This window comes from Canis lupus, chromosome X (assembly GCF_003254725.2).
Source record: "Canis lupus dingo isolate Sandy chromosome X, ASM325472v2, whole genome shotgun sequence".
Classification (NCBI taxonomy): Eukaryota; Metazoa; Chordata; class Mammalia; order Carnivora; family Canidae; genus Canis; species Canis lupus.
This window is the reverse complement of record NC_064281.1, coordinates 25,488,736-25,514,048: the sequence shown is the minus strand read 5'-3', so window position 1 is coordinate 25,514,048 and position 25,313 is coordinate 25,488,736. Positions and strand designations below refer to the sequence as shown.

The 25,313-nt window shown below is 38.6% G+C and overlaps 1 protein-coding gene across 1 annotated transcript; it reads right to left on the bottom strand.

Annotated features, from left to right (window-relative positions):
- Positions 1-231: 231 nt before the first annotated feature.
- On the bottom strand, positions 232-24,671 carry LOC112655355 (ubiquitin-conjugating enzyme E2 variant 2-like). Its single transcript, XM_035712281.1, is given in 3 exon segments — positions 232-332; positions 335-519; positions 24,553-24,671. Coding segments are annotated over 3 exon segments (405 nt in total).
- Positions 24,672-25,313: the final 642 nt, after the last annotated feature.

Below are 25,313 nucleotides of genomic sequence, written 5' to 3'. Positions count from 1 at the left end.
ACACACACACACACACACACACAGAGGCAGAGACACAGGCAGAGAGAGAAGCAGGCTCCATGCAGGGAGCCTGACGTGAGACTCAATCTCGGGTCTCCAGGATCACGCCCTGGGCCAAAGGTGGTGCTAAACCGCTGAGCCACCCAGGCTGCCCTGCACTGTGATATTTAATCAAGACATTAACACGAGTAGAAGATTGTTGGTTTAAGACAAGTTTGAGATCCACTAAAATTAGTTGTTCTGTGTTTGTCCTTCTGGTGGCTGTGGAAACTTCCTATATTTGGACATCACTAGACATCTTAGCTCCTGAAGTACAACTTTAATGTTATATTTTGCTATTTTGCCAACACTGGTATGCTCTGTGCATCCACCATTCTATTGGAATTATTAATTCCATTCATATTAATTTTGGTTACAAATCTAACTGATAGAGGGGCTCCTGGATATTTAGGTCCATATTCTACTTTGAGGCTATGTATTCTGTTTTCATAATTTGTCTGTGGAGATTGCCATCTTCTCCTACCCCCAACACCAAGAGTGCAATTTTCAAAAAATAATTTGAACCAAGAATCTTGATTACTGTAACTAACGTTAAAAGTGGCTGGCTTCTGGGATGCCTGGGTGGCTCAGTGGTTGAGTGCCTGCCTTCAGCCAAGCATGTGATCCTGGGGTCCCGGGATCAAGTCTCACATTGGGCTCCCTGCAAGGAGCCTGCTTCTCTCTCTGCCTATGTCTCTCTCTCTCTCTCTGTGTGTGTGTGTCTCTCTCATGAATAAATAAATAAAATCTTAAAAAAAAAGTGGCTGGCTTCCAAGGGTGGAAAGGAACTAGAAAATGCTTTTATAGATTCAGAATATTTTCATAACAATGGTTTTGAAGGAAACAATGCATATGTATGGGTCTTCATTAAAGCACACAAAAGCCACAAAAGGCTAGAAAATCATGAGAGGTCACCACATGAGTAAGATAACTTTTTTTAATAGAAAACAGCTGAGAGTCAGTCTCTTCTGTTTTCTGTAGAGAAATTTAGCTGATTATGAGGGATAGTACGGACAAGCAGGGCAGTTTAGAGAAATCATAATCATGGGAGTCTTTCTTACCAGGATTTACACTAAATTGTCAAGAAGAAAAAGTCTGGTTTTTGTTCCTTCATCTGTTCACATTCTGAATCCAGGATTCAGTGATACCAGTTATGAAGAGTAAGGAGTTGAATAAGAAGCAATCCCAGATTCTAAGTAGTTTATAGTCTAGAAGGAAAGATTAAGCATGATTATGTCATCAATATATCCTGCTTGACTAGCCTACTTACAAAATAAGGTTACATTTCCTTTAAATGTCTAATAATTGCCTTGTACTCATCAACTTCTGCCACAGTGCTAGGCTTTGAGTAAATGATAAAGTATTTGTGATTCAGTTATTATCTGCTTCTCCGATAGTATAACTGGCCATATATGACTAGGTTTTCTCAGACTGGATGAATTGACTTTAAGGGTTTATCCCATTCCCTCCAATATATTACAGTGTTTGTTCTTCTTGAGTAAAGCAACGGTAGTGAAATATTTAAGGGAAAGTTTCTTAATTTGAAAAGAATCAGACCAAGATATGGAAACAACTAAATGCCTACCAATGGATAAATGGATTAAAAAAAATGTGGTATCTATACACAATGGAATATTATTCAGCCACGAGAAAGGAGGATACCCTGCCATTTGTGACAACATGGATGGACAGAGAGCTCATTATGCTAAATGAGGTAAGTCAGACAGAGAAAAACAAATACTGTATGATATCACTTATACGTGGAATCTAAAAAACTCGAACTTGTAAAAACAGAGTAGAATAATAGTTACCCTAAGGAGAGGGGTGAGGGATATGACTGATACTATTTAAGGGTACAAACATGGAATGAATAGTAAATAAGCTACAGAGATCTAATGCACACTATCATGAATATAAACAATATTTTACTGTTATTATATAATGTGATAAATGTCACTACAATAGCAATCATATTACAATCTATAAATGTATGAAAGTAACATATACCTTAAATTTAGTGTTACATGTTAAATATATTCAGTGAAAATAAAAAGAATCAAAAGTTATATACAGCTCAAAAACAGAGAAAACAAACTCTCAGTGTATCATCTCTTCAATAAAGCCTGACAAGGCAAAGGCTATTTATTATCTTTTCAGTATGTGAAAACACAATTTCAATTATATTATCAGATTATTTCTTACATTTTAGAACTTTTCCAAGCATTGCTCCTTTCCAAATGTTTTTACATTTTCCTATGTTACAGTTAATATTTTATTCTATTTAAGGCAGCTCATTTGACAACAATCTATGTGATCTTAATTGAATTTTGAACCTAGTTTTAAAAAACCGAAGGGTTAGGTGATGAAATAAAGCTTCATGACATTTGGCTGCCCTTTTAGAATTTCATTAACATAAGTGAGACAAAACAAACTAGAAATAGGCAGAAAAAAAAACCCCAGCTAAAATGGGGAAACACCAAAGAAGTTATTTTTACCTAGACAAACCTGAATATGCAACTATGAAAAAAATGCACTCAATTCTTTGTCTTACAGCTTTTTATTCTGTTGATTCTGTTTTCAAACTTTACATTGTTCACAGTGGACTTCAACAAACAAAATATTTCTTTTTGCAGGCTTTATTACTGAGATGCAACTGACATATAGCATTGTGTAAGCTTAAGGTAGACAATGTGTTGATTTGATACACTTACATATTGCAAAATGATTATTGCCATGGCATTAGCTAACACCTCCATGTGTCACATAATTACTAATTCTTTTTTTGTGGTAAGAACATTTAAGATTTATTCTCTTAGCAACTTTCAAGTACATAATACAGGATTATTAGCTACAAAATGTTTCTTGAAAAGTATTATGACTTAAAGTAACCTCCAACTTCTAATCTTACACTGTTCATTAGTTATCCTAAAGTGCCATGCAAATTGGTATTCTTATAATCATGAATACAGAAATGGGGTATTCACTAACATTGAATTTTCAATGACAAGCTTTTCTGCAGTAAGCAAAACATTCATTTGTTTTTCAACACTTTTAAATCAACTACAACACAACTGGATGTTAATAATAGTACAAAATATGCATAGGGTGGATAATTTCCCCACTCTTCAAAGTTTAGATTGCCACAGGGAAATAATAAAAATTAGTTTTAATAAAGCAAACTTTAAATGAGAAGTTACATAAGTAAATAAATCACTGAATTGACTATAGTGCTAGTTTAGCATTTTAACTATTACAGGGCTAAACTGGAAAGCACACTATCGCTTTAGAGAAAATATTTTATTTGGAGTCATTTTATTAACCCCTTTGATGAATTCAATATGAACTTGATATAACTGGCAAGATTCAGAAATATTTTTAAAATAGAATCTAAGTAAATAAGGTCAAGTTTAAGGATACCTGAAGTTCACTAAACTGAAAGTAAATAAATTAAAAATAAAAATTTTTAAGTCATCTCTAACCCAATGTGGGGCTTGAACTCACAAACTCAAGGTCAAAACTCACATGCTCTGCTGACTGAGCCAGCCAGATGCTCCTGAAAGTAAATACATTTCAGAGCTCCCAAGAACTACTTAATCTCCAAAAACAAGAAGAACTTTAGAAGAAGAAGGAATTCACCACCACAAATATCAAGATTTATGTGTCTGGGCGGCGGGTGGCAGAGGCGGGGGTTTGCAAATGGTTGAACACTACCATGATTTTAGATACTGGCATTTTCTTGGATCAGATTTAGTATATGTACATTATCTCAAATGTTTCTTAAGTATATACATTGTTAAACAGAGAGATCATCTGCTGTCAGTATATTAGATTTTGTTAATATTTAATTTATCTGCTCAAATTTACATTTATCTTACTATTAATTTGGGTTCTTTGGAAAAGACTAACTCTCTTCACTGTATTTTTTTTCCTTTCAGTGAGTGCAGTGAGTAAATTTGACTAGTAGCTGATTCTTAGACACACCAGGTCTGCTTTCCCACTGTAATGATGGGCTATGAGAGGAATACACTAGATTCCTGGCTACAACTTCTCATTCTCAACATGAGGACAGAAAATCCTACTTTGCACATGTGAATTTATACACCATGATTAATGGCAAAAAAGGCAAAAAGACTGTCCATTTCTATCCTAAAGACATCCTCTTTGCCTTGATTTATACCCGGAATATTCTTTTTTTTTTTTTAAAGATTTTATTTATTTATTCATGAGAGACAGAGAGAGAGAGACAGAGACATGGGAAGAGGGAAGAGAAGCAGGCTCCATGCAGAGAGCCCAATGTGGGACTCGATCCTGGGGCCTCCGGGATCACGCCCTGAGCCAAAGGCAGATACTCAACCGCTGAGCCACCCAGGCGTCCCTACACCAGGAATATCTTTGTGGGGCTGTCTGGGTAAATGAAAGGATGTCCTCTCTTTTGAGCACCATTTGGATGACTACACAGATTCTGACTCAGGCTGTGAGTATCTGGCAAAAGGGGCAAATGAGTGGTTTACTGCAGGCATCAATAAAGATATCTGACTTGTACTATTATGTTATTCTAAAAACAGAATCAATGATACCTGAGCTGAAGGAAAGTGCAGCAAAAAGCTCCTTTAAAAAAAAAACAAAAAATAAAATTGTAACAGATTCATTCAAACAACCATTGTTCTTTTGGGAAAAGGCCAAGTTTGAGGTTAATGTGACATTATCTGTGAAATACTGAAAAATCTGTTGGCCTTGAAAGGTATGTCAACATATTGCCAGCTTTGAGTTACCTTAGTAACTAATAGACTAAGACCTTGCGAGTATTTAGTGACCAAGGAAAGTGGAAAGCCATTTAGATGTTCTAAGTGCACCCGAATTTTTTTTTCATTGCATTAAACTGGTTTGTGTTCTTTCTTTTCCTCATTTCTGAGCTTTCAGAACAGGTAAATGAAAAACAGCCTGAAAATAATTTAGTTAGAGAATAAGAACAAAATTGGGATTAGGAAAACTAAGGCAAATAATTGGGCTTCCGATCTAAGTGGTAGCTTGCATGAAATCCTGATCTCACATTAGCATTAAACTTAAGACAAGTAACACAGAAAAGGTACTGTGAAATGTTTGAGGTCATTCTCGGTCACACTTTTGGATTTAAATGAATTCTTTCATTTAAAGAAGATAAGAACATTTTTCAGTGATATCTTGGCATACTTGGATACTTCAAATGTCATTTTAGTGACTATCTTTGTATAAATCATTAGGCTGAACAGAACATTTAGAATTGTGAGTGACTGGGAATTTATCCAGTCCAAGTCAGAGAGGTTCCCGAGCTAGTGAGAAAATGGGCAAAGATAAGCAAACTCACGGTTTCATGAGTGTGGCTTCTCCCTCTGCCGTGCTGCCTTTCCAACACCATCAGAAAGCATATAAAATCTGGTCACTGACTTATGCCTATCACGGGACTGGCTTTTTTTCCCTTTTTTTGGGTCTCATTATTATAGAACCCTTGCTCTCCTAGCATGACCCCAGCAAAACAAAGGAGAAACTAGCCTCAATAAAAACAGCTTAGTGAAATATAATGTACATGCCATAACATTCATTTAAGTGTACAGCTCAACAATTTTTACTGTATTTACAGAGATAAGCAATCATCATGACAATCTAGGATATTTCCATTTTTCTCAAAAGAATCTCTATACTTTTTACAGCCATGCCCCATTCCCATCCCTCACCCCAACTAAACAATGATGTATTTTCTATTTATATAGATTTGCCTCTTCTGGGCTTTTCATATAAATAGAATCATACAATATGTGGTCTTTTTTATTTTCTATTTTTTTTAAGTGGGCTCCAGGCCCAGAGTGGAGCCCAACATGGGGCTCAAACACATGACCCTGAGATCAAGACCTGAGCTGGGATCAAGAGTCAGATGCTTAACTGCCTGAGTCACCCAGGTGCCCCAATATGTGGTATTTATTTATTTATTTTTAGAGTGGGAGTGGAAGTCAGTGGGTAGGGTGGGGGAGGGGCAGAGACAGAGAGAGGGAAACTTAAGCAGGCTCCACACCCAGCACAGAGCCCCACTCAGGGCTTGATCCCATGACCTTGAGATCATGACCTGAGATGAAACCAAGAGTCAGATGCTTAGCTGACTGAGACTGAGGTGCCCCAATATATGGCCTTTTCTTTTTTTTTTAAGATGTTATTTATTTATTCATGAGAGACACAGAGAGAGAGAGGCAGAGACATAGGCAGAGGGAGAAGCAGGCTCCATGCAAGGTGCCCAATGGGGGACTTGATCCTGGAACTCCAGGATCATGCCCTGAACCGAAGGCAGACACTCAAGCGCTGGGCCACCCAGGTGTCCCTATGTGGCCTTTTCTGATAGGCTTCTTTCACTTAGCATGTTGTAGCAGGCAGCAGTACTTTATTCCTTTTTATTGCTAAATACTAGTTCATTGTATGGATAGATCCCAATTTACTCATCAGCTGATGGATATTTGGACTGTTTCCATTTTTTGTTATTATGAATAATGCTGCTATGAACATGCATATACTAGTTTTTGTGTGGACAGGTTTTCATCTGTCTTGTGTAGATTTCTCGGAGTGGGATTGCTGAGGGCCTACCAGACTGTTTGCCAAAACGGCAGCACCATTTAACACGTTCACCAGCAGTGTAGGAGGGTTCAAATGTCTTCTGTCCTCTTTTTATTAGAGCTCTCCCAGCAGATAGAGAGTGAAGTCTCATTGTGTTTTTGATTTGCATCTTCCTGATGATTAATAATGTTATGCAGCATTTCGTTTACTTACTGGCCTTCCGTCTATCTTCTTTGGAATAATATCTCTTCAGACTCTGCACATTTTTTATTGGGTTACTGGGCTTTTTATTATTGAAGTGTTCTAGAGTTCTTTAAATCTGGGTACAAGTCCCCTTGAGTCATATGATTTGCAAATATTTCCCCCTCAGTTTGTAGGTTGCCTTTTCATTTTCTTGATGGTGTCTTTTGAGGTGCAAAAAATTTATGCAGGGGATTACAGGCCTTTAATATAATAGACTGACCCTGGAAATCAATTTCAAAGGAAATTTTGTGCATTGGTTATATATTGCTACTTAACAAATGACCTCAAACTTGGCAGCTTAAAGTAGCACACATTTATTACCTCCTAGTTTCCACAGGTCAGGAATCGGGCACATTTTAGCTGGGGTCCTCTGCTCAGGGTCTTCAAAGGCTGAAACCAGGACGTTGGCGAGGTATGTCCCCATGTGGAAGCTTGATGGGGGAAGGTTTCTCTTTGAATCTTTGCCAAGTTGTTGGAAAAATTCATTTCCTTACTGAGATCTCTGTTTTCTTGCTTTCTGTCAGCCAGGGATGGTTCTCAGGTCCTACAGACCACTCAGGTTCTTATCATGTCATCTCCTCCACAGGCCACTTCAGAACAGGACTCGTAGCTTCTTTGAGGGCAGAAGAACAATCTTTCTCACACTTTAAATCTCTAGGACTTCAGGAAGGGCCAGATCTTTCCTGTAAAGACTCACCTGATTAGGTCAGGCCCACCAGAGATAATTTCCCTTTTGATTAATTCAAAGTCAACTGAATCATGAGGGTTCAGTCTCCTAACCAGGGGAGTCACATCCCATTATATTCACAGATTCTATGCACACTCAAGGATTATAAAGATGTATATACCAACAGGTGGGACTCTTGGAAGCCATTTTAGGGTTCTGCTTACCACATCTTGAAAAGGTAACTTTTCTACTCTATTTCTACATGGAGTGATTTATGTGGGGAGCATTTTAGTAATTTAATTTGTGGTTTTCCCTTCTATTTAGAAGTTAAAAAATAACATGGAGTTTTTGTACCTAAATTATATTTGCCTGATTTTTCATTTTTGAGGAAAGGTTAAGAGTGAACAAGTAAATGAGAGGCTTTCAAATCGACCATGTTTCAAATAATTACACTATATGAAATTACACAAATGAAAACACATATGAAAAAACACATATAAAAACTACCAAGGCTATAGGTATTGGAAGAATAGTGTTCTCCTGAAATGTCTTTATTTGAAAGTCCATTTTTAAAAAGATTTTATTTATTCATGAGAGACAGAGAGAGAGAGACAGAGAGAGAGAGAGAGAGAGAGAGGCAGAGACACAGGCAGAGGGAGGAGATGCAGGCTCCACACAGAGAGCCCGATGTGGGACTGGATCCCGGGACTCCAGGATCACACCCTGGGCTGAAGGTAGGCGCTAAACTGCTGAGCCACCCAGGGTCCCCCACAAAAGTCCATTTTTAAGGTAAAATACTTCTCATTTTTCAAATATTTATTTGAAAATCAAACCTCTCTCATTCCTAAAACCCCTATCTCATGCCCAGTAAACAAGCAAGGAACAAAGTTTACTTACATGGGATCAGAATAAATAGTCAAGAGAAAAATATTTGTGGAAATCATAATTTTGGATAATGACTATTTCTATCATTGCTGCCTTCCATAGTACGTTATTTTCACTTCTTAATGCTCTGGGGCTTTGAACAACTATAGAAGATCCTAATAACTGAATTGTCATTGCAAACTAAAAACCCTTTTGTTACTTCTTGCTTAAAGCAATTTGATTGATAACACCATTGTGTAAATGAAATTTGCTAAGAGAGTAGAACTTAAATATTTTCTTCAAAATGAAAATAGATCAATCTATGAGGCAGTGGATGAGCTACTTAATGAGATGGGGGGAGATCCTTTCACAATAGTTACATATATCAAAATCACCATGACGTGCACTTTAAATACCTTCCAATTTTGTCAGTTATATTTCAATAAAGCCAAAATTTAATAAAAAGCAATTTGGGCTGCAGTATAGGTAAAGGAGGATGAGTTATGGCTTGAGTTGAGGAAGAATTCAATCATGACTGGTGAACTGGTGGGGTCATCCTGCCATGGAAGTGTCCTGGGAAGGATCTCAGTGTGTGCCTACTGTTGTGGCACAGACATATCTGAATGCTTCTAATGAGTTGGGATGACTAAAGAGTCATTTATTTGTAGGAGTTGCTAGAAACTTCTTGGGAGAGAATTTATTTGAAGATTCTTGTCTCGGTATTTTTCCAGATTCAGGACCTGAGGGAAGGATCCAAATTCAAGGAGCTTAACTGGGAGGTACCGATAACGTTGGTAGAAGAATGGGGTCATGAGACAGGGCAGGGAAGGTAACCAATACATGAAGCCAACTGCCCCAGGGGAATTCTGGAGCAGAATTCCTCTGGAAAATAGTACACAACACATGAAGTATGAGAGCTGAGAAGTTTACACACCTATCTTGAGAATCAAGGGCTGAGGGCTGCTCCCAGGAGGTGTGCATTCCTTAGCACTGGTCACATCCTTAGGCACAGGGATATGGATTTGGGTAGCTGGACATCTACAGCAACATACAGAAAGTTCCAGGGACACTAAGAGACAGGGCACTGACAGTATCTGTTACAAGCTTATTCTCATCTTATGTCCTCTGAGGGAAGAGAAACATTCTGCCTTTTGCTTGAATCCATTTCTCCAGTCACTTGGACACTTAGGTAAATGCTGAAGTGAAAGAACGCTCTAAGTAAAAGCTGAGAAAGCTATTTCATTAAACTCAAAACATATGGACCGGGAATAACCCTGCTGCAGAACCCAATTCAACAGAGGGGAAGGAGTCCCATGCTCTTTTCCACCCAGAATATCATGTTCCTGGCAAAGCTTTGTGATAACCTGGGAATGAACTTGCTCTTGAGTACATTACTCTCTTGGGTTTTCCTAAACGTCCTGGAAAAGTGGGTCAGGGCTAGAAAATCCATTATTATTGTCAAGGCAACCACATTTCTGCAGACTAGTGAGGCGTGGGAAGATGACGTAGGCCATGAAATTCCCAGCAGCCTCACTCCTCACCTAGTTCTTTTCCGTGTTCATTGTGCTCTGTTTATCATCTTTCATCTCCTTGTGGATCAGATCAGAAATAATTGGACAAGAAGCAGCTCTCAAGTTGTATTGTAAGATTCGTGATCTGAAACCATCCGAGAGTGAAGAGACTCTCCATCTGCCCACTTATAGACTCATTCTTTCAAGAACACAAAGAACTGGGTTTAACCACTCTATATTTTCTATTTCTTTGGAGTTTTTGGTTTCCTGGGGCTCAAATGGAGAGAACCAGGTAGATCTCCGTCTTGCTGTCCATTTGTCTGCAATGGTCTATCAGGATGTCCTCCATGCTATGTGACAAATACATTGTCTCCATGTGTTCTTTCTCCTGCCTCAGATGAGCTCTTTTCTGACTGGTCCTTTTGTCCTCTAGTCCCACATTTTCCATTATTAGAGGCTTTCCAACAGATTGCAGCCCTTCTACTGCAATGTCCCTCCCAACAGGCTCTACCACTCAAGGTCCTTGATGATGCTCATGTCCTTGGCATTTACCGTCTAGCTTCCATAGATTACGAGAGTCATCCTCTCCAGCAGGGCCCCTGTGGAGAACAACCCAGGTGGCTGGCATTCTGAAGATCCATGCCTGTTACTCTCAGCTGGGTGAGGAGAACCCACCCTTCCAGGAGCTTGGACTTCACTGCTCTCTTTAGGGTGGGGTAGACTAGAAAAGGAAAAACCTTATTTGCTTATCCACGATGACTCTGTTGTGGGAATGAGACTCAGGTTATCCTTCAGCAAAGTCAATCTCCCTCACATGCTCCATGTCCTTGGATTTTCACTGAGGCAAGTTTTAATCTTTCCCCTTCACAGATTAGGCAATAAGGCCAAGTGTGGTGAGACAGGTACCCCAGTGTGCCCATCTAGGAAGTAGCAGTGCTCAGCTGAGAAATGGACTGCAACCAGGGCACACATTCTCTGCACTGCTGCACCCCATCTTTCCCAGAACAAGACCTAGCTATCACCTTAAAAAGTTTGGTTTTTAGGGAGAGATAGGTAAAAATGACCTGTATAAGAAATAAAGCCAAAAAAAAAAAACCCAAAATGAAAGGAAACCCGAATAAATATCTGTACTGCTATGAGTAGGAAACAGATCAACAAGGATCCACATTCATGAGGTTTTGGATCTGAGGCACTGCTGGTCAACTGCTATTGAAAGTCAGATCATTTGTTGACAATATCTTTCAGCCCACAAGAAAGATTACATTGACAATGACTGCTTTTGGGACACAGAGTAAAATGAACTTCTAGGTTATCCCCGTCAAGGACCATTAAGTCCTGAACTATGAGGGACACTGTGAACGAGTCATATTTTAACCTCCTATGAGCACGCGGCCGGCAGGCTTCGCCCCCTCTCCTCCCTTCAACAAATCTGACCTTCACTGAAATTTATGTGAAAATGAAAAGGGAAAGGAAAGCTGTGGCCCTGCCAAATTCTGACGATGTTACTCATTTTAATTACTGGTATTTGGAAATTAAATGGCCTAGGGCTTGTTCGGCAATTTGTTTCTGGAAAAAAAATGATTTAAGCAAGCCACAGAGTTCCAGCATCTTTTTACAGCAGGTGTTGAACAAGGCGTTCGTTCATTTTTCTTTTTACAGAATGTCCTTGTAAGCATAATAACAATTAGGAAGCAAGGCCTTCACATGGAAACCTCAGGCTCGTTCTGACATTCTTCCTCCGGCTACTTCATTGCCTATAGTTCCCTCGGCCAGCTTTGCCAACGCCTGCACTTGAAAATTCCTTTTAAATAACATTCCACTTTGAAGACTTTTTTCTTCCTTGTAGAAGTAAAGATTTTAAAGGATAATATGAAGAGTACTTTAAAGTTAATTCAACTGCTTTTCCTGTCCTCCGGTTCTATTCTTTAGCTTTGACTTTAGTTACAATGCCATTAATACAAGTTGAGGCAGTTTAAAAGAAAAGAAGGAGGGGCTATAAATGAAGTTGACTTTGAATCTGGGTTTCCAGCCATTGAAGTTGGTCATCTGCTCATAGTTTCATGAGCAGGACTATAATTTAAAACCTGTTTTTTTGTTTTTTTGTTTTTAGCAACTTGGAAAGTTGCATGGGAAATCTCCTGAACACCAATTGGTTTTAGGTCCTTTTTAAAAAATACCTTTCAATCAATTTTTCTCATTTGTTCTAAAAAGGTGCTCAATCAAACTCAAAACTGGGTTTGTCGCTATCCTGTTTGCTTTAAGATCCACTAATAGACAACAGTGTATTTCTGAAATGAAACATGAACATGAGCTAAAACAGAATCTTATCTTTTAATACTAGCATATATCTGCTCATAGAAATTCCCCAGGCAACATGAAAATAGTTTACTTTTGTGCATGCAGTGTATATGGTACAGTGAAGCCATTAGATATTATACTCTAATTCATGTTATGTAGTCTAATATAAAATTATGATAAGTGGTGGTTGTTGATGATAACCAGCCAGGAAAAAGTATTAGGACAAAATGGCATCCGATCAGATGATAAGAGACTAGCTCAATTGACTGAAATGGGGAAGAAACTCAGTATAAAACTGTATGAGGGGGCTCCTATGGATTGACTTTTCTAACCACAAACTGAAATTATGGCGTCATGTCTCAGATCCTATAGTTGTATCTTTGCAATTCTAAAAGCAGAAACTGAAATTAAAACAATAATAATATCACTTTGTGTTAAGTTTAGGATTACCTTTTGCCAGTTCAGTTATTATCGCTTTTTAAGATGGTTAACACATTTCAAAGAAGCTGATGTGCTAGAGAATTTGACATGTGAAATGATTTGATTTGAAATGGTTAATCAACATTAGACTTGTGACTTTGACTTGAGAGGTATAAAGGAATCTTAAAGTTGATAAAAGTATTTAAATGTGTAAGTGGACCTGATTTACTTTATTAATGTTTCTGCTCTATTAGATTCACAGGAGCTGCTTAAGTGAAGAAGATTGTGTCGTACTGGGAGCTGTGTAAAGAATTTTAATAATCAGATATATTAAATTGGTAGATATGTTGAAATTCTTAAGGGAATTTAAGTATTTGAGGTTAATTGTTTAGGGGAATTTAACCCGCTAAATGTGAGCTAATGAACACCAATCAAAGAGTAAGTATAAATGATCATTTATAATTTTAGAACTGTAAGGAGTATAAGATTTGTAATTGAACTTAAATGCTTGAGAAAATCTGGGTTTTAAATTTCTTTAATTTTACCAAAATAGTCATTTAAAAAATACATAGTAGCAAAAATTTTCTTCTGGAAACAAAAAAATAATACCCTTAGATGTTTAAAAAACTCAAGTAAGATTGCTTGTTTGATGAGCACTGATTTTTTTTTTTTTTTTTGGATGAGCACTGATTTTTATATGCATAATTATATTCTGAGTTTTGGTTAAGGACACAGGCTATAATCTAAACTTTATTGGCAATCTCTGCTTTTACTCTCAGTACGTACCACCTGTGAGGATGTAAGAGCTGGTCTGTGTAGATATTTGTTGAGGCTTGAAATTAGTCAAATAATCAAATGACAATTGTCACTTTTTGTAGTGTATGATAGAGAAAATCAGTTGAAGAGCTGTTTCACTGAAAAGCTGATGTGAGGGGCACCTGGGAGGCTCAGTTGGTTGTCTGCCTTTGGCTCAGGTCATGATCCCGGGGTCCTGGGATCGAGTCCCACATCAGGCTCGGGGCTTCTCCTTGTCCCTCTGCCTGCCACTCTGCCTACTTGTGTTCTCTCTCTGCCTCTGTCAAATAAATAAATAAAATCTTTAAAAAAAAAAAAGGAAAGAAAAGCAGATGTGAGGTGAAATTAAGATCACTGAGATTTTCTACCTAAGAGTCTCATAAAAAGGACATACACAAGATGGCGAAAAGCTCTGAAAGTGATTCTTCCTCCTCGCCTTTCTGAGACTGAGTAATAAGAAACAGATAAAATTAAGAGAGAAGAGGAGATGCAGGAGAAGAAGAGAGGAGCAAATATTATTTTCTTTGACAGAAAGTTGGAGTAAATAGTCTCTCAAGTGCTTTTTCCGTAGGCCATATCTTCATGCCAAGGAAGATGGGGCAGCAGCACTCTGAAGGAGATACAATGAAACGTTAAGCAACTGCCGAAGGTCGCCAGGTAGGAAGGCACAGCACTGGACTCAAGCCCAGGTAGCCCACCCTTAACCATCTCAATATGTTATTGATAAAGACTTTATTGGATAAGTACTCCAACACATAGCAGGGGGCAGTAAGCTCTCTGAAGAGACGTAGAGCTGGCTCAAGGCTATGGAGAATGACAGAATGGGGGAGAGAGAAGCACATGTTTAGATATGTTGGCCTTAGAGAGACCTCCCTGAGGAGATGAATTGAGGTCTGAAAGGAGAAAAGGCAGGGTTGAGTGAAGATCAGGAGGAAAGTGTCCTGGCAGATGGATCTACCGGGGCAGGGTCCCTCCAGTGGGAGCAAACTGGCAGTAATTACAAGGCGGCCGGGGCACAAAAGGGAAAGCAAAGAGCTAAGGAGTAGGAAATCGTCTCAGAGCTGGCTGGGGACCAAGGCACACCAAACCCAAAATTATAAATGATCTAAAATTATAAATGATCATTTATACTTACTCTTTGATTGGTGTTCATTAGCTCACATTTAGCGGGTTAAATTCCCCTAAACAATTAACCTCTAATACAGAGGTTATGGCGAAACAATGACGGCATTTGTAGCTATTAGTTCGTGAGTGTTTTTTTAAAATATTTTATTTATTTATTCATCACACACACACAGAGAGAGAGAGAAAGAGAGAGAGAGAAAGAGAGGCAGAGACACAGGCAGAGGAAGAAGCAGGCTCCATGCAGGGAGCCCTATGTGGGACTCAATCCTGGGACTCTGGGATCACACCCTGGGCCGAAGGCAGGCGCTCAACCGCTGAGCCACCCAGGCTACCCGTGACTGTGTGTTTTAAGGAAAGGGTGGGACATTTCTTAGCTAGTCTCTAAATATGTGGAGAAGAATCCAACAGGAAACTTCCTTGAGTCCAAGGCATGTGAGGACAGGGTGATGTGTATTAGGAGCTGCAGCACCAGAGCCGGGGCTCTTGGGGGAATTCGAACAAATTGTATTTACTGAGAAAATTTAAGTCAATGGTAGAAAACTGTCAATTTACAAATAAAATTGATGATTGCTTTGTGGAGTAAAGGGCATTTTATCATCAATAACTGAAAGGGGCAAAGTGATTAACAAGAATTATGCAAAGGTTGGTTTCAACAAAAGCTACTCATCTCTAAGTGATAAAGTACTATTAAAATTGCTTTCTTCTGAAAGAAATTGAGGAAGACACAAAGAGATGGAAAAATATTCCATGCTCATTGATTGGCAGAATTAATATTGTGAAAATGTCAATGTTACCCAGGGCAAGTTACACGTTTAATGCAATCCCTATCGAAATACCATGGACTTTCTTCAGAGAGTTACAACAAATTATTTTAAGATTTGTGTGGAATCAGAAAAGACCCCGAATAGCCAGGGGAATTTTAAAAAAGAAAACCGTATCTAGGGGCATCACAATGCCAGATTTTAGGTTGTACTACAAAGCTGTGGTCATCAAGACAGTGTGGTACTGGCACAAAAACAGACACATAGATCAATGGAACAGAATAGAGAACCCAGAAGTGGACCCTCAACTTTATGGTCAACTAATATTCGACAAAGGAGGAAAGACTATCCACTGGAAGAAGACAGTCTCTTCAATAAATGGTGCTGGGAAAATTGGACATCCACATGCAGAAGAATGAAACTAGACCACTCTCTTTCACCATACACAAAGATAAACTCAAAATGGATGAAAGATCTAAATGTGAGACAAGATTCCATCAAAATCCTAGAGGAGAACACAGGCAACACCCTTTTTGAACTCGGCCACAGTAACTTCTTGCAAGATACATCACGAAGGCAAAAGAAACAAAAGCAAAAATGAACTATTGGAACTTCATCAAGATAAGAAGCTTCTGCACAGCAAAGGATACAGTCAACAAAACTAAAAGACAACCTACAGAATGGGAGAAGATATTTGCAAATGACGTATCAGATAAAGGGCTAGTTTCCAAGATCTATAAAGAACTTCTTAAACTCAACAGCAAAGAAACAAACAATCCAATCATGAAATGGGCAAAAGAAAGGAACAGAAATCTCACAGAGGAAGACATAGACGTGGCCAACAAGCACATGAGAAAATGCTCCACATCACTGGCCATCAGGGAAATACAAATCAAAACCACCATGAGATACCACCTCACACCAGTGAGAATGGGGAAAATTAACAAGGCAGGAAACCACAAATGTTGGAGAGGATGCGGAGAAAAGGGAACCCTCTTGCACTGTTGGTGGGAATGTGAACTGGTGCAGCCACTCTGGAAAACTGTGTGGAGGTTCCTCAAAGAGTTAAAAATAGACCTGCCCTACGACCCAGCAATTGCACTGTTGGGGATTTACCCCAAAGATACAGATACAATGAAACGCCGGGACACCTGCACCCCGATGTTTCTAGCAGCAATGGCCACAATAGCCAAACTGTGGAAGGAGCCTCGGTGTCCATGGAAAGATGAATGGATAAAGACGCTGTGGTCTATGTATACAATGGAATATTCCTCAGCCATTAGAAACGACAAATACCCACCATTTGCTTCAAGGTGGATGAAACTGGAGGGTGTTATGCTGAGTGAAATAAGTCAATCGGAGGAAGACAAACATTATACGTTCTCATTCATTTGGGAATATAAATAATAGTGAAAGGAAATATAAGGGAAGGGAGAAGAAATGTGTGGGAAATATCAGAAAGGGAGACAGAACATGGAAGACTCCTAACTCTGGGAAACGAACTAGGGGTGGTGGAAGGGGAGGAGGGCGGGGGGTGGGAGTGAATGGGTGACGGGCACTGAGGGAGGCACTTGACGGGATGAGCACTGGGTGTTATTCTGTATGTTGGCAAATTGAACTACAATAAAAAATAAATTTATTATTAAAAAATTGCTTTCTTCACAATTGTTAATTAAAATTATCTTCAAAATTTCATTTGTCATTTTTAATCATTCTTTCTCTGTGCTTCTAGGCTCCATTCTCTGACAAAAGTTTAGTTTTCTGTCTGTCCTACCTTAACATGTAGAATTTTCCTTTCAGTAGCTCTCGATAGTGGGATATTTATCTTCCTAAGAGCCTTTTGTCACAATGACTATGGGTAGGGTCATTACAGAGCAAGAGCCTGACTGCTAAATGTCCTGCCCTCTGAGGTATGGGCCCCCTCGATGAACTGTTCTTTCCCAAATGACAATACTACCCTGGTTGAAAGCACTGCACATATTTGAGTGCAGTGCTTTATGAATATGGAAATTAAATTTATTGATTTTTAAATGATTTATAAATTTAAAAATTTTTATGAATTTTAAAAGAATAAAGAATTTATAAATAACATAAATAATTTATAGAAAAATAATTTATAGGTTTTAAATTTATTAATGAATACGGATTTTCCCACCTAATGAATTTCTAAAGATGAAGATTTCCTGCCCAACATCTTAATAATTTCCCCACAGTCCACTTTAAGTGGACTCACATCAGTAGCTACTTTTAGTTTTCTATTTTATCAGTTAGACAATGGAGTAGTTTTTCTTGACCAGATTATAGGGACAGTATTATTGGAACTATTTGATCTGATTGAACAGCCATTTTTATGTATGCATATATTACACAGCTCCATACAGAAAGGGGAATCCATTCTATATACAAAAGTGAAGTAAATATTCACAATGTTATTTCATTACAGGCAATATGTTTTTATCAAAAATGAAGGATTCAGGCATATGGGTAGCTACATATGTGTGGCCATTTGTTTTCTAATGGCTGGAGTTCTGTGTTTTCTGCCTGATTGATTAGTAGTTGGAACAGATTGGCAGGTAAGAAATGGATGATTAGACAAATTCTATATAGGAATTAATATTCAACATCCTCCAGCATCTAACCATTAACATAATTAGCCAACATGGCTCCCCCAGGTTTTACAACTTATAGGGCCATAATGGGTACCATTTTCACTTATTAACATGCAGAAGAATAACTCATAGGCATATTTTTCTTGACCTTGATTCTTTTTTTCTTTCCCAAGTTTACAATGGCAGACTAAGTAATTTATAGAGAGACATTTCATGCCAAGGAAAGTAGCAAGGCCGAGCTGCAGCTATATTCTCATTTGGTATATGATATTTGTTTGGGGTTTTAGACTTTAGAAAGCACTTTTGTCTACATTGCCTGCATTGATTCTCACTATAGCCCTATAGGTAGGCAGGGCAAATATCACTGCTACTAAATAGTGTTTCGAGGGGGTGATATATAACTAATGTACTAGCAGGTTAAGCGATTTTCCAGAGGTCACTTGGCTGGTAAGGATGAGCTCAAAATAAAGTGTTTTGATTCTCAATTTATTCCCTCTGTACTTTTTAATCCCATCATTGAAAGAAAGAAAACTGGGAGAGGAAGCTCTATACCCCGTATTTGGACACAATGTGGATGAGATCGGATGTATCCAAGCCTACAGATTACTGGTAATTTCCCCAAGTGTATGAAAAATATTTAAGTAAACTTTCCCACTCTTGGAACTTTTAATACCTTTGTCTCTGTCTTAAAGAAAAATCAAAGCCCATTTGGACATATTTCAGAAAATACAAAGGACTATTTTAAGTTTCTGTATATGAAGAGATTTAAAAATTAAAAGCCATACAAAGAATTAGTGATTTTAGAGGGGGTGACAAATTAAACCAAAAGGCCAATAAAAGTCCACGGAAGGTTTCTTTGGATGAAAAAGTAAGGTCTGCAGGTAAGATGGTCTTATATTCAGCCTGCCTCAGTCAAATCATTAAACACCACAGAAACAACAAAATTATGTTATTTTTTCCCAGCTGATGGTAAGTGTCTTTTTTCCACTAAGTTTTTTAGCTGGATTTGGCAACCTAGTAATCCTAGTAGACCCATCAGATATAAATATATATTTTGACTAAAGCTATCAGTTACAGACACTCCATTTCAGAATACCACGCTTGATTCCTTTAGTTAAGGGAATTATATAAATGTGTCACTTGAAAATGAGTATTAGTTTCTAAGCGTGGGACTCAATATATAAAAAGAAAGTAAAATTTAAGTTTTAAAGATATATATAAAAAAAGCATACCAACATATATGAGGAATGAAGACACAGCAAAAAGGCAAGGACAGGTTTAATTTTAAGAATGAGCAACTTACAATGATGTTTAATTTTTCTGAACATTATAACATGGGTTTTATTAGCAATAAAATCTCAGAAGAGGGCATTACCCAGGGAAATTATTGACCATGTGAAGTTAATGGACCTCTCCCTTGCCTTGGGCTATGAAACCTTTTAGCTAGTCGTCCATCAATCTTGGAAAATGCCTATACCAGGATCATTAATGCACAAGAAAGTTGAGAAAAGGGTGATGCAGGAATAAAAAAGATACAAGAAGGATACAAACTTTACATCTAAGGAATCATCACAAAAAATGTTTATAGAAATGGGCTACCAAGCTAGTATAGGGATATTCTCCACCCCACTCTCTCCATACACACACACATGCCCACTTGCGCAAACATGTTTATGTATATATGGATATATATAGCTTTCTTCTTTTATACCTTTGATATACATAACTTATGTACTTATTTATCAAGCTAGTATGGGGGATATTCTCTCTCTACACACATGCATGTATATACTACTTTTATACCTTTGAGACCTATACCAATTAAGAGAAAGATTTATCCAAAGAACCATAACTTCTCAATGTCACTTTACCAAAATTCAAATGAAATTACTTAGACTAAATTAGTCCTACAAAATGTTTCAACACTTGGCTGGGCAGGGGAGGGAGGGAGGGAGGGGCGCAAAACAGAGGTGAAGGGCCTGGGAGAGAAATACAGCTCTCCATAAAGAAAGAAGCAGCAAGCTGGGGTGCACGCACTAGCCAGTACTGTATTAGAGTGGTCTCCCCACCTGTACATTGTTTAGACAGTATTATGTGACACTAGCAACTAAAGGGGTTAATCTTACTTTGCCTACTACATTTTTCTGGGTCTAAATGATCTGTTTGTTTTTAATAAATGATTAAACATCTCACTTCATAGACCATTTTAGAAGCATAAAAATGCAGGACACACCCGCATTTTCAAATTATTTATTCAGGTCAGTCTGAGAACTCCAAATGGTGCTCAGAATACTCCTTAAAGTAATTTGTTATTTCCCATGTTTTACATTTACTATTTTATGTTGAATGGAAAAAAAAATGAGCCCAATAAGAATTACTGTTATTATATTACAAAACTAAAATGCAGAATGGCTGATAGCTAAAGTTCAATTACAGGCTTTAACAAATCCTTTTTATTCTCATTGAGAAAAGGCCAAAAAAGGAAAGGCTCATTTAAAGCAAAATAACAGTTAAACAGCCAGCATTTATTATCATTTACAATGGGCTTATGACTGTGCCAAGAAATACCAAAGGCATGTAAAACATGGTCTTGCCCTCGGGCAGCTCACAATATGTTTTGGTAGGAATGATTAATGTCCACAAAATAATGATGACAGTATGCTAATACTGGGAATTTTTAATGTGCTATAGAAGGGAAATGAGGGGTGCCTGGCTGTCCCAGTTGGAAGAGTGACCGGCTCTTGATTTTGGCTCAGGTAGTGATCTTAGGGTCCTGGGATCAAGCCTTTCATTGGGGTCTATGCTTAGTGCAGGAGTCTGCTCCTCCCCCTCCTTCTGCTCCTCTCCTTGCTCTCTCTCTCTCTCCCTAAAATCGGCAAATAAAATCTTAAAAAAAAAAGAAAGTGAAAGGAGACGGAGGTCAATGAAGACAGAGGATCTGGGGCTTGTGCTGCCCTGGAAGATGCGTAGAATTTGAGCCTCTAAAGGGAAGAGAAAGGGCATTCCAATAAAAGATCAGGATGAACAAAAGTACAAGCATACTGTATTTGTGGAGAACGTGTGGACACCAGAATGACCACTGCTAATTGTATGTATAGCAAAGTAAGGAGGAATAATGTTAGAAAGGTAAATTGAGGCAACAGGACTTAGCTGAAGTCACATCCAGACTCTGCCAAATACAGGTTGGTTGCGATTATATTCAAGTCATCTCCCACCCTAAACCTCAGTTTCCCTATATGTAAAATTACCTGTTTGCTGAGGATTAAATATAAACAGGTGAGCTTTTTAGCACAATTACGATGATTATGGAAAACTGGCATTAGGGCAGAAGTACTGAGACTCTATGGGATAAGACATGTTGAGCAAGAAAGTAGCATAATTACAATAGCCTCTAAGAAAATTTACTCCTATTTTGTTTTTAATTGCTCCTATTAATGACAGTCAAGGCAACCTGGCTGGTTGAAGATCAGATTCAAGAAAGCTAGCCATGAAGCCACTGTAGAAGTCTCAGACTGACATTGTAAACTGTGGATTAGAGTGATAACAAAGGAATTGTGAGGAAGGGCTGGACTCATTATATATGTTTTAATCACATATGACACCTACCTTGTGTAAAGATTGTACACTTGACACTAACATAATACTGTATGTTCATTATACTGGAGTAAAAAAAGATTATACTTAAAAGTAGATGGATAGGTACCTTCTCTGGTGCTATAAATTGATGATACTGTTTATTCTTAAATTGTCAATAATAATTCAAATTACAAAAACACCCCAAAAAACAAAAAAATAATTCAAATTAAATAAATGTGTTTCATTGGGTCTGTATATATAGGACAAGATGATAGGCACCAACTTACACAGAATACAGGGAAGATAATATTTTCCAATCTCAGGGTAAGCAATCAGCATTTAGTTCATGTTAACACACATGAACCACAGTATATAATAGTATATATATATATATATATATATATATATATATATATATATATACTACATGGTATATAATAGTATTGACAGTTCTAAAGCCTAGTTGTAGATATGAAATGCAGAATTCTCACTCAGACAGGAAACAAAAAATGGTGTGCTGTAATACATATTAGTAATAGCCATGAATAATTTTCCTTTGTTTTGCTGAACCAACAGCTGAAATCGTTTTACTAATTATCAATGGTCAACCAGTACATCAATTACTGCCCAGTGAAATGACAGAATGTGGCAATCATCTGCCTTCTTGGAAATGCACAGTTGTGAAGAATGCTTAAAGCAACATCTAATATTGTGAGTAGTGAAATCCCTTTAGATATTTAAAAACAACTAGCTACATTGAAGAATATTTATGTCATAATTCCCCGTTAGCACTCCCAATTTAGGTCACTAGTAATAAAGTGCAGTGGATAATGGTGGCATATTTTGGAATTCTGAGTCTTAAAAAACATTAGATGTGGAATCATAAGACTCACATTCAAGACCTTGTTCCACCACTTACTGGCTCTGTGACTGCTCTGTTTTTGCAGTTGAGAGTTTTACATTTGCCACAAAGCAAGTATTATTATATATTTTTTAAGATTTTACTTATTTGAGAGAAAAAGAGAGAGAGAACATGAGCAGAAGGAGGGGAGAGGGAGAGGGAGAGGGAGAAGCAGACTCCCCACTGATCAGGGAGCCAAATGTGAACCTCGATCCCAGGTCCCTGGGATCATAACCTGAGCTGAAGGTAGACACTTAACCAACTGAGTCACCCAGGCACCCCTGGGATTACATCTTGATAAGCTGCCTAGTATTATTATATTTAATAGCTCTGGGTCTACTTCATGAAAATTATCCACACACATGATATATCCCTCATTTTCCTTATTTTAAGTTTATAGGTATTTACTCCAGTTTCCCTAAAACAGATTCCACAGATAAATGGAGTAGGAATAACCTCAAAGAGGATTAGAAAGGTCTTTTAAGAAATTTGCTTTGGTGACTGTCGTCACCAGTGACTCACAATCCTTTTTATATAAAGCATCTCAGAATAGACATATTTCCAAAGACAATATACACTTGGCCAAAAAAATAAATGAAAAGGTTCTTAACATCACTAACTGTCAGGGAAATGCAAATCAAAACCACAATGAGATAGGACATCACCCATGTTAGGATGAACTTCAAAAAGACAAGAAATAACGAGTACTGGTGAGAGTGTAGAGAAAAGGGGGAACCCTTGTACACTGTTGGTGGGAATGCAAACTGGTACAACCACTATGGAAAACAGTATGAAGGTTGCCCCAAAAATTAAAAATGGAAATACCATGTGATCCAGCAGTTCCACCTCTGGGTATATGACCAGAGGAAATAAAATCAGTATCTCAAAGAGGTATGTGCACTCCCATGCTCAGTGTAGCATTACTCACAAGAGCCAAGATATGAAAACAACATAAATGAGTGGATAAGGAAAATGTGGTGTATATATACAATGAAATATTTTTCAGCCATGAAAAAGGAGGAAATTCTGCCATTTGTGATAACATAAATAAACCTGGAGCACTGTTAAGTGATGTAGGACAAAAACTGTATGATCCCACTCATACATGGAATCTAAAAATATTGAACTCACAGAAACAGAGGGTAGAATGGTGGGGCTGGGGGCAGACTGGAGGAAATGGGGAGATGTTGCTTAATGGGTACAAACTTTTAGTTATAAGATGTATAAGTTCTCAGAATGTAATGTACAGCATGATGACCATAGTTAATAATACTGTATTATATACCTGAAACATGCTGAGAGTAGATCTCAAGTGTTCTCATCACACACAAAGAATGGTAAGTATGTGGGGGTGATGGATGTGTTAATTACATTCATTGTAAGGAGCTTGGGAAGATGGCAGAGTAGGAGGACCCTGAGCTCACCCTATCCCAGTTTACAACTAGATAGCATCCACATACAAGTCAGTGACCAGGAGAGCGATCAGAAGACTGGCAAAACAAACTTCACAACTAAATATAGAGAAGAAGTTGCATATGAAAGGTTAGGAAGGTCAGAATGGTGGAAAGAGGCTATCCCCAGGAGGGAGGGAGCTGCGTGCAAGCACAGTAGGTGGGCAAACAGGCCCTCACACTAAGGATTTCACATGGGGAAGACTAATCCACATAACATTTGGCCTTAAAAACCAGAGTGGCTGAATTCCATGAGTTTGTAAAACCAGTAGGGCTTGGAACCTGGAGCTTGCAAAGTCAGCTGACTCAGCACTGGGCCAGCCAAGAAGACGAGTGATAGCTGGGTTGTCATCCTTAAAGACACAGTGGCCTACATGGAGAAACCACATAAAAATGGCACTTTACATAAGACATGGGACAAACCAGAGACTCTGTTCATACTGGTTTCAGTATGTTGGGGGACCGCTTTAGAAATGAAGGAGCTGGCAGGCATCATTTTCTTCTTCCACTCCCAGCATAAACACAGAGCCACCTGAAGAAGATGGGGCTACACAGACATTTGTAACCTAACCTGCTAGTAGTGTGCCACACTCACAAGATTTCCTGAGGACCCACCCACTCCAAGACTGCTGGCCTTGGGCCTGGGCTTAGGGCAAATTTTGTTAAAGCCCCACATATGCCCTACCTAGCTTCCACAAATCTCAAGCCCTCATCACCTTGTCGTGACAGCCGCCAGGTGCACAGCCACTGCCATGTGCACAGCTGCACATCTCCAGCCACCATCACATGCCAGGCCCAGCCACACCCAGCCATCATCAGTGCTGTGCCCATCCATGTGCCCCCAGCTGCCCCAGGGCAGAGCCCCAGCCACCATAGTGCTTTGGGGGATCTGGTACAGGACTAGTGGCCCAGCACAAATTTTCCTAGCACCACACTTTCCGGCTCTCAAATTCACTGGCAGGCACTCCCCCTCAGAGCTGGCCTGTCTGGGTCCCACTAACACCACAGAGAGCAAGGATAGCCCATAGCAGGCAGAGAGTCAGTAGACACATCTCTAAAGAAAGGAAAAGTGACTTAGACACAACAGTAGAGCATAAGTAACACATATGGGAGACTGTCCTAAAGTGTCAGGCTCTGGTGAACAGGGGATACTGCATTGCAGGGCACTCCAGGACCTACTCTTCACAAAGACACTACTTCCAAGACCAGAAGACAGTTGACTCTCATCACAGAAGCAGACAGAGAGGCAGATAAGATGAGGAGACAGAGAAATTTACCCCAAATGAAAGAACAGGACAAGGCCATGGCCAGATATCTAAGCAAAACAGATAAAAGTAACCTGCCTGATAAAGAATTTAAAGCAATGATTATAAGGATACTCGCTGGACTTGAGAAAAGAGGGGAAGACATGAGTGAGACCCTTACCACAGAGATAAGAAATAACATAGCAGAGATAAAGGGCTCAATACATGAAATG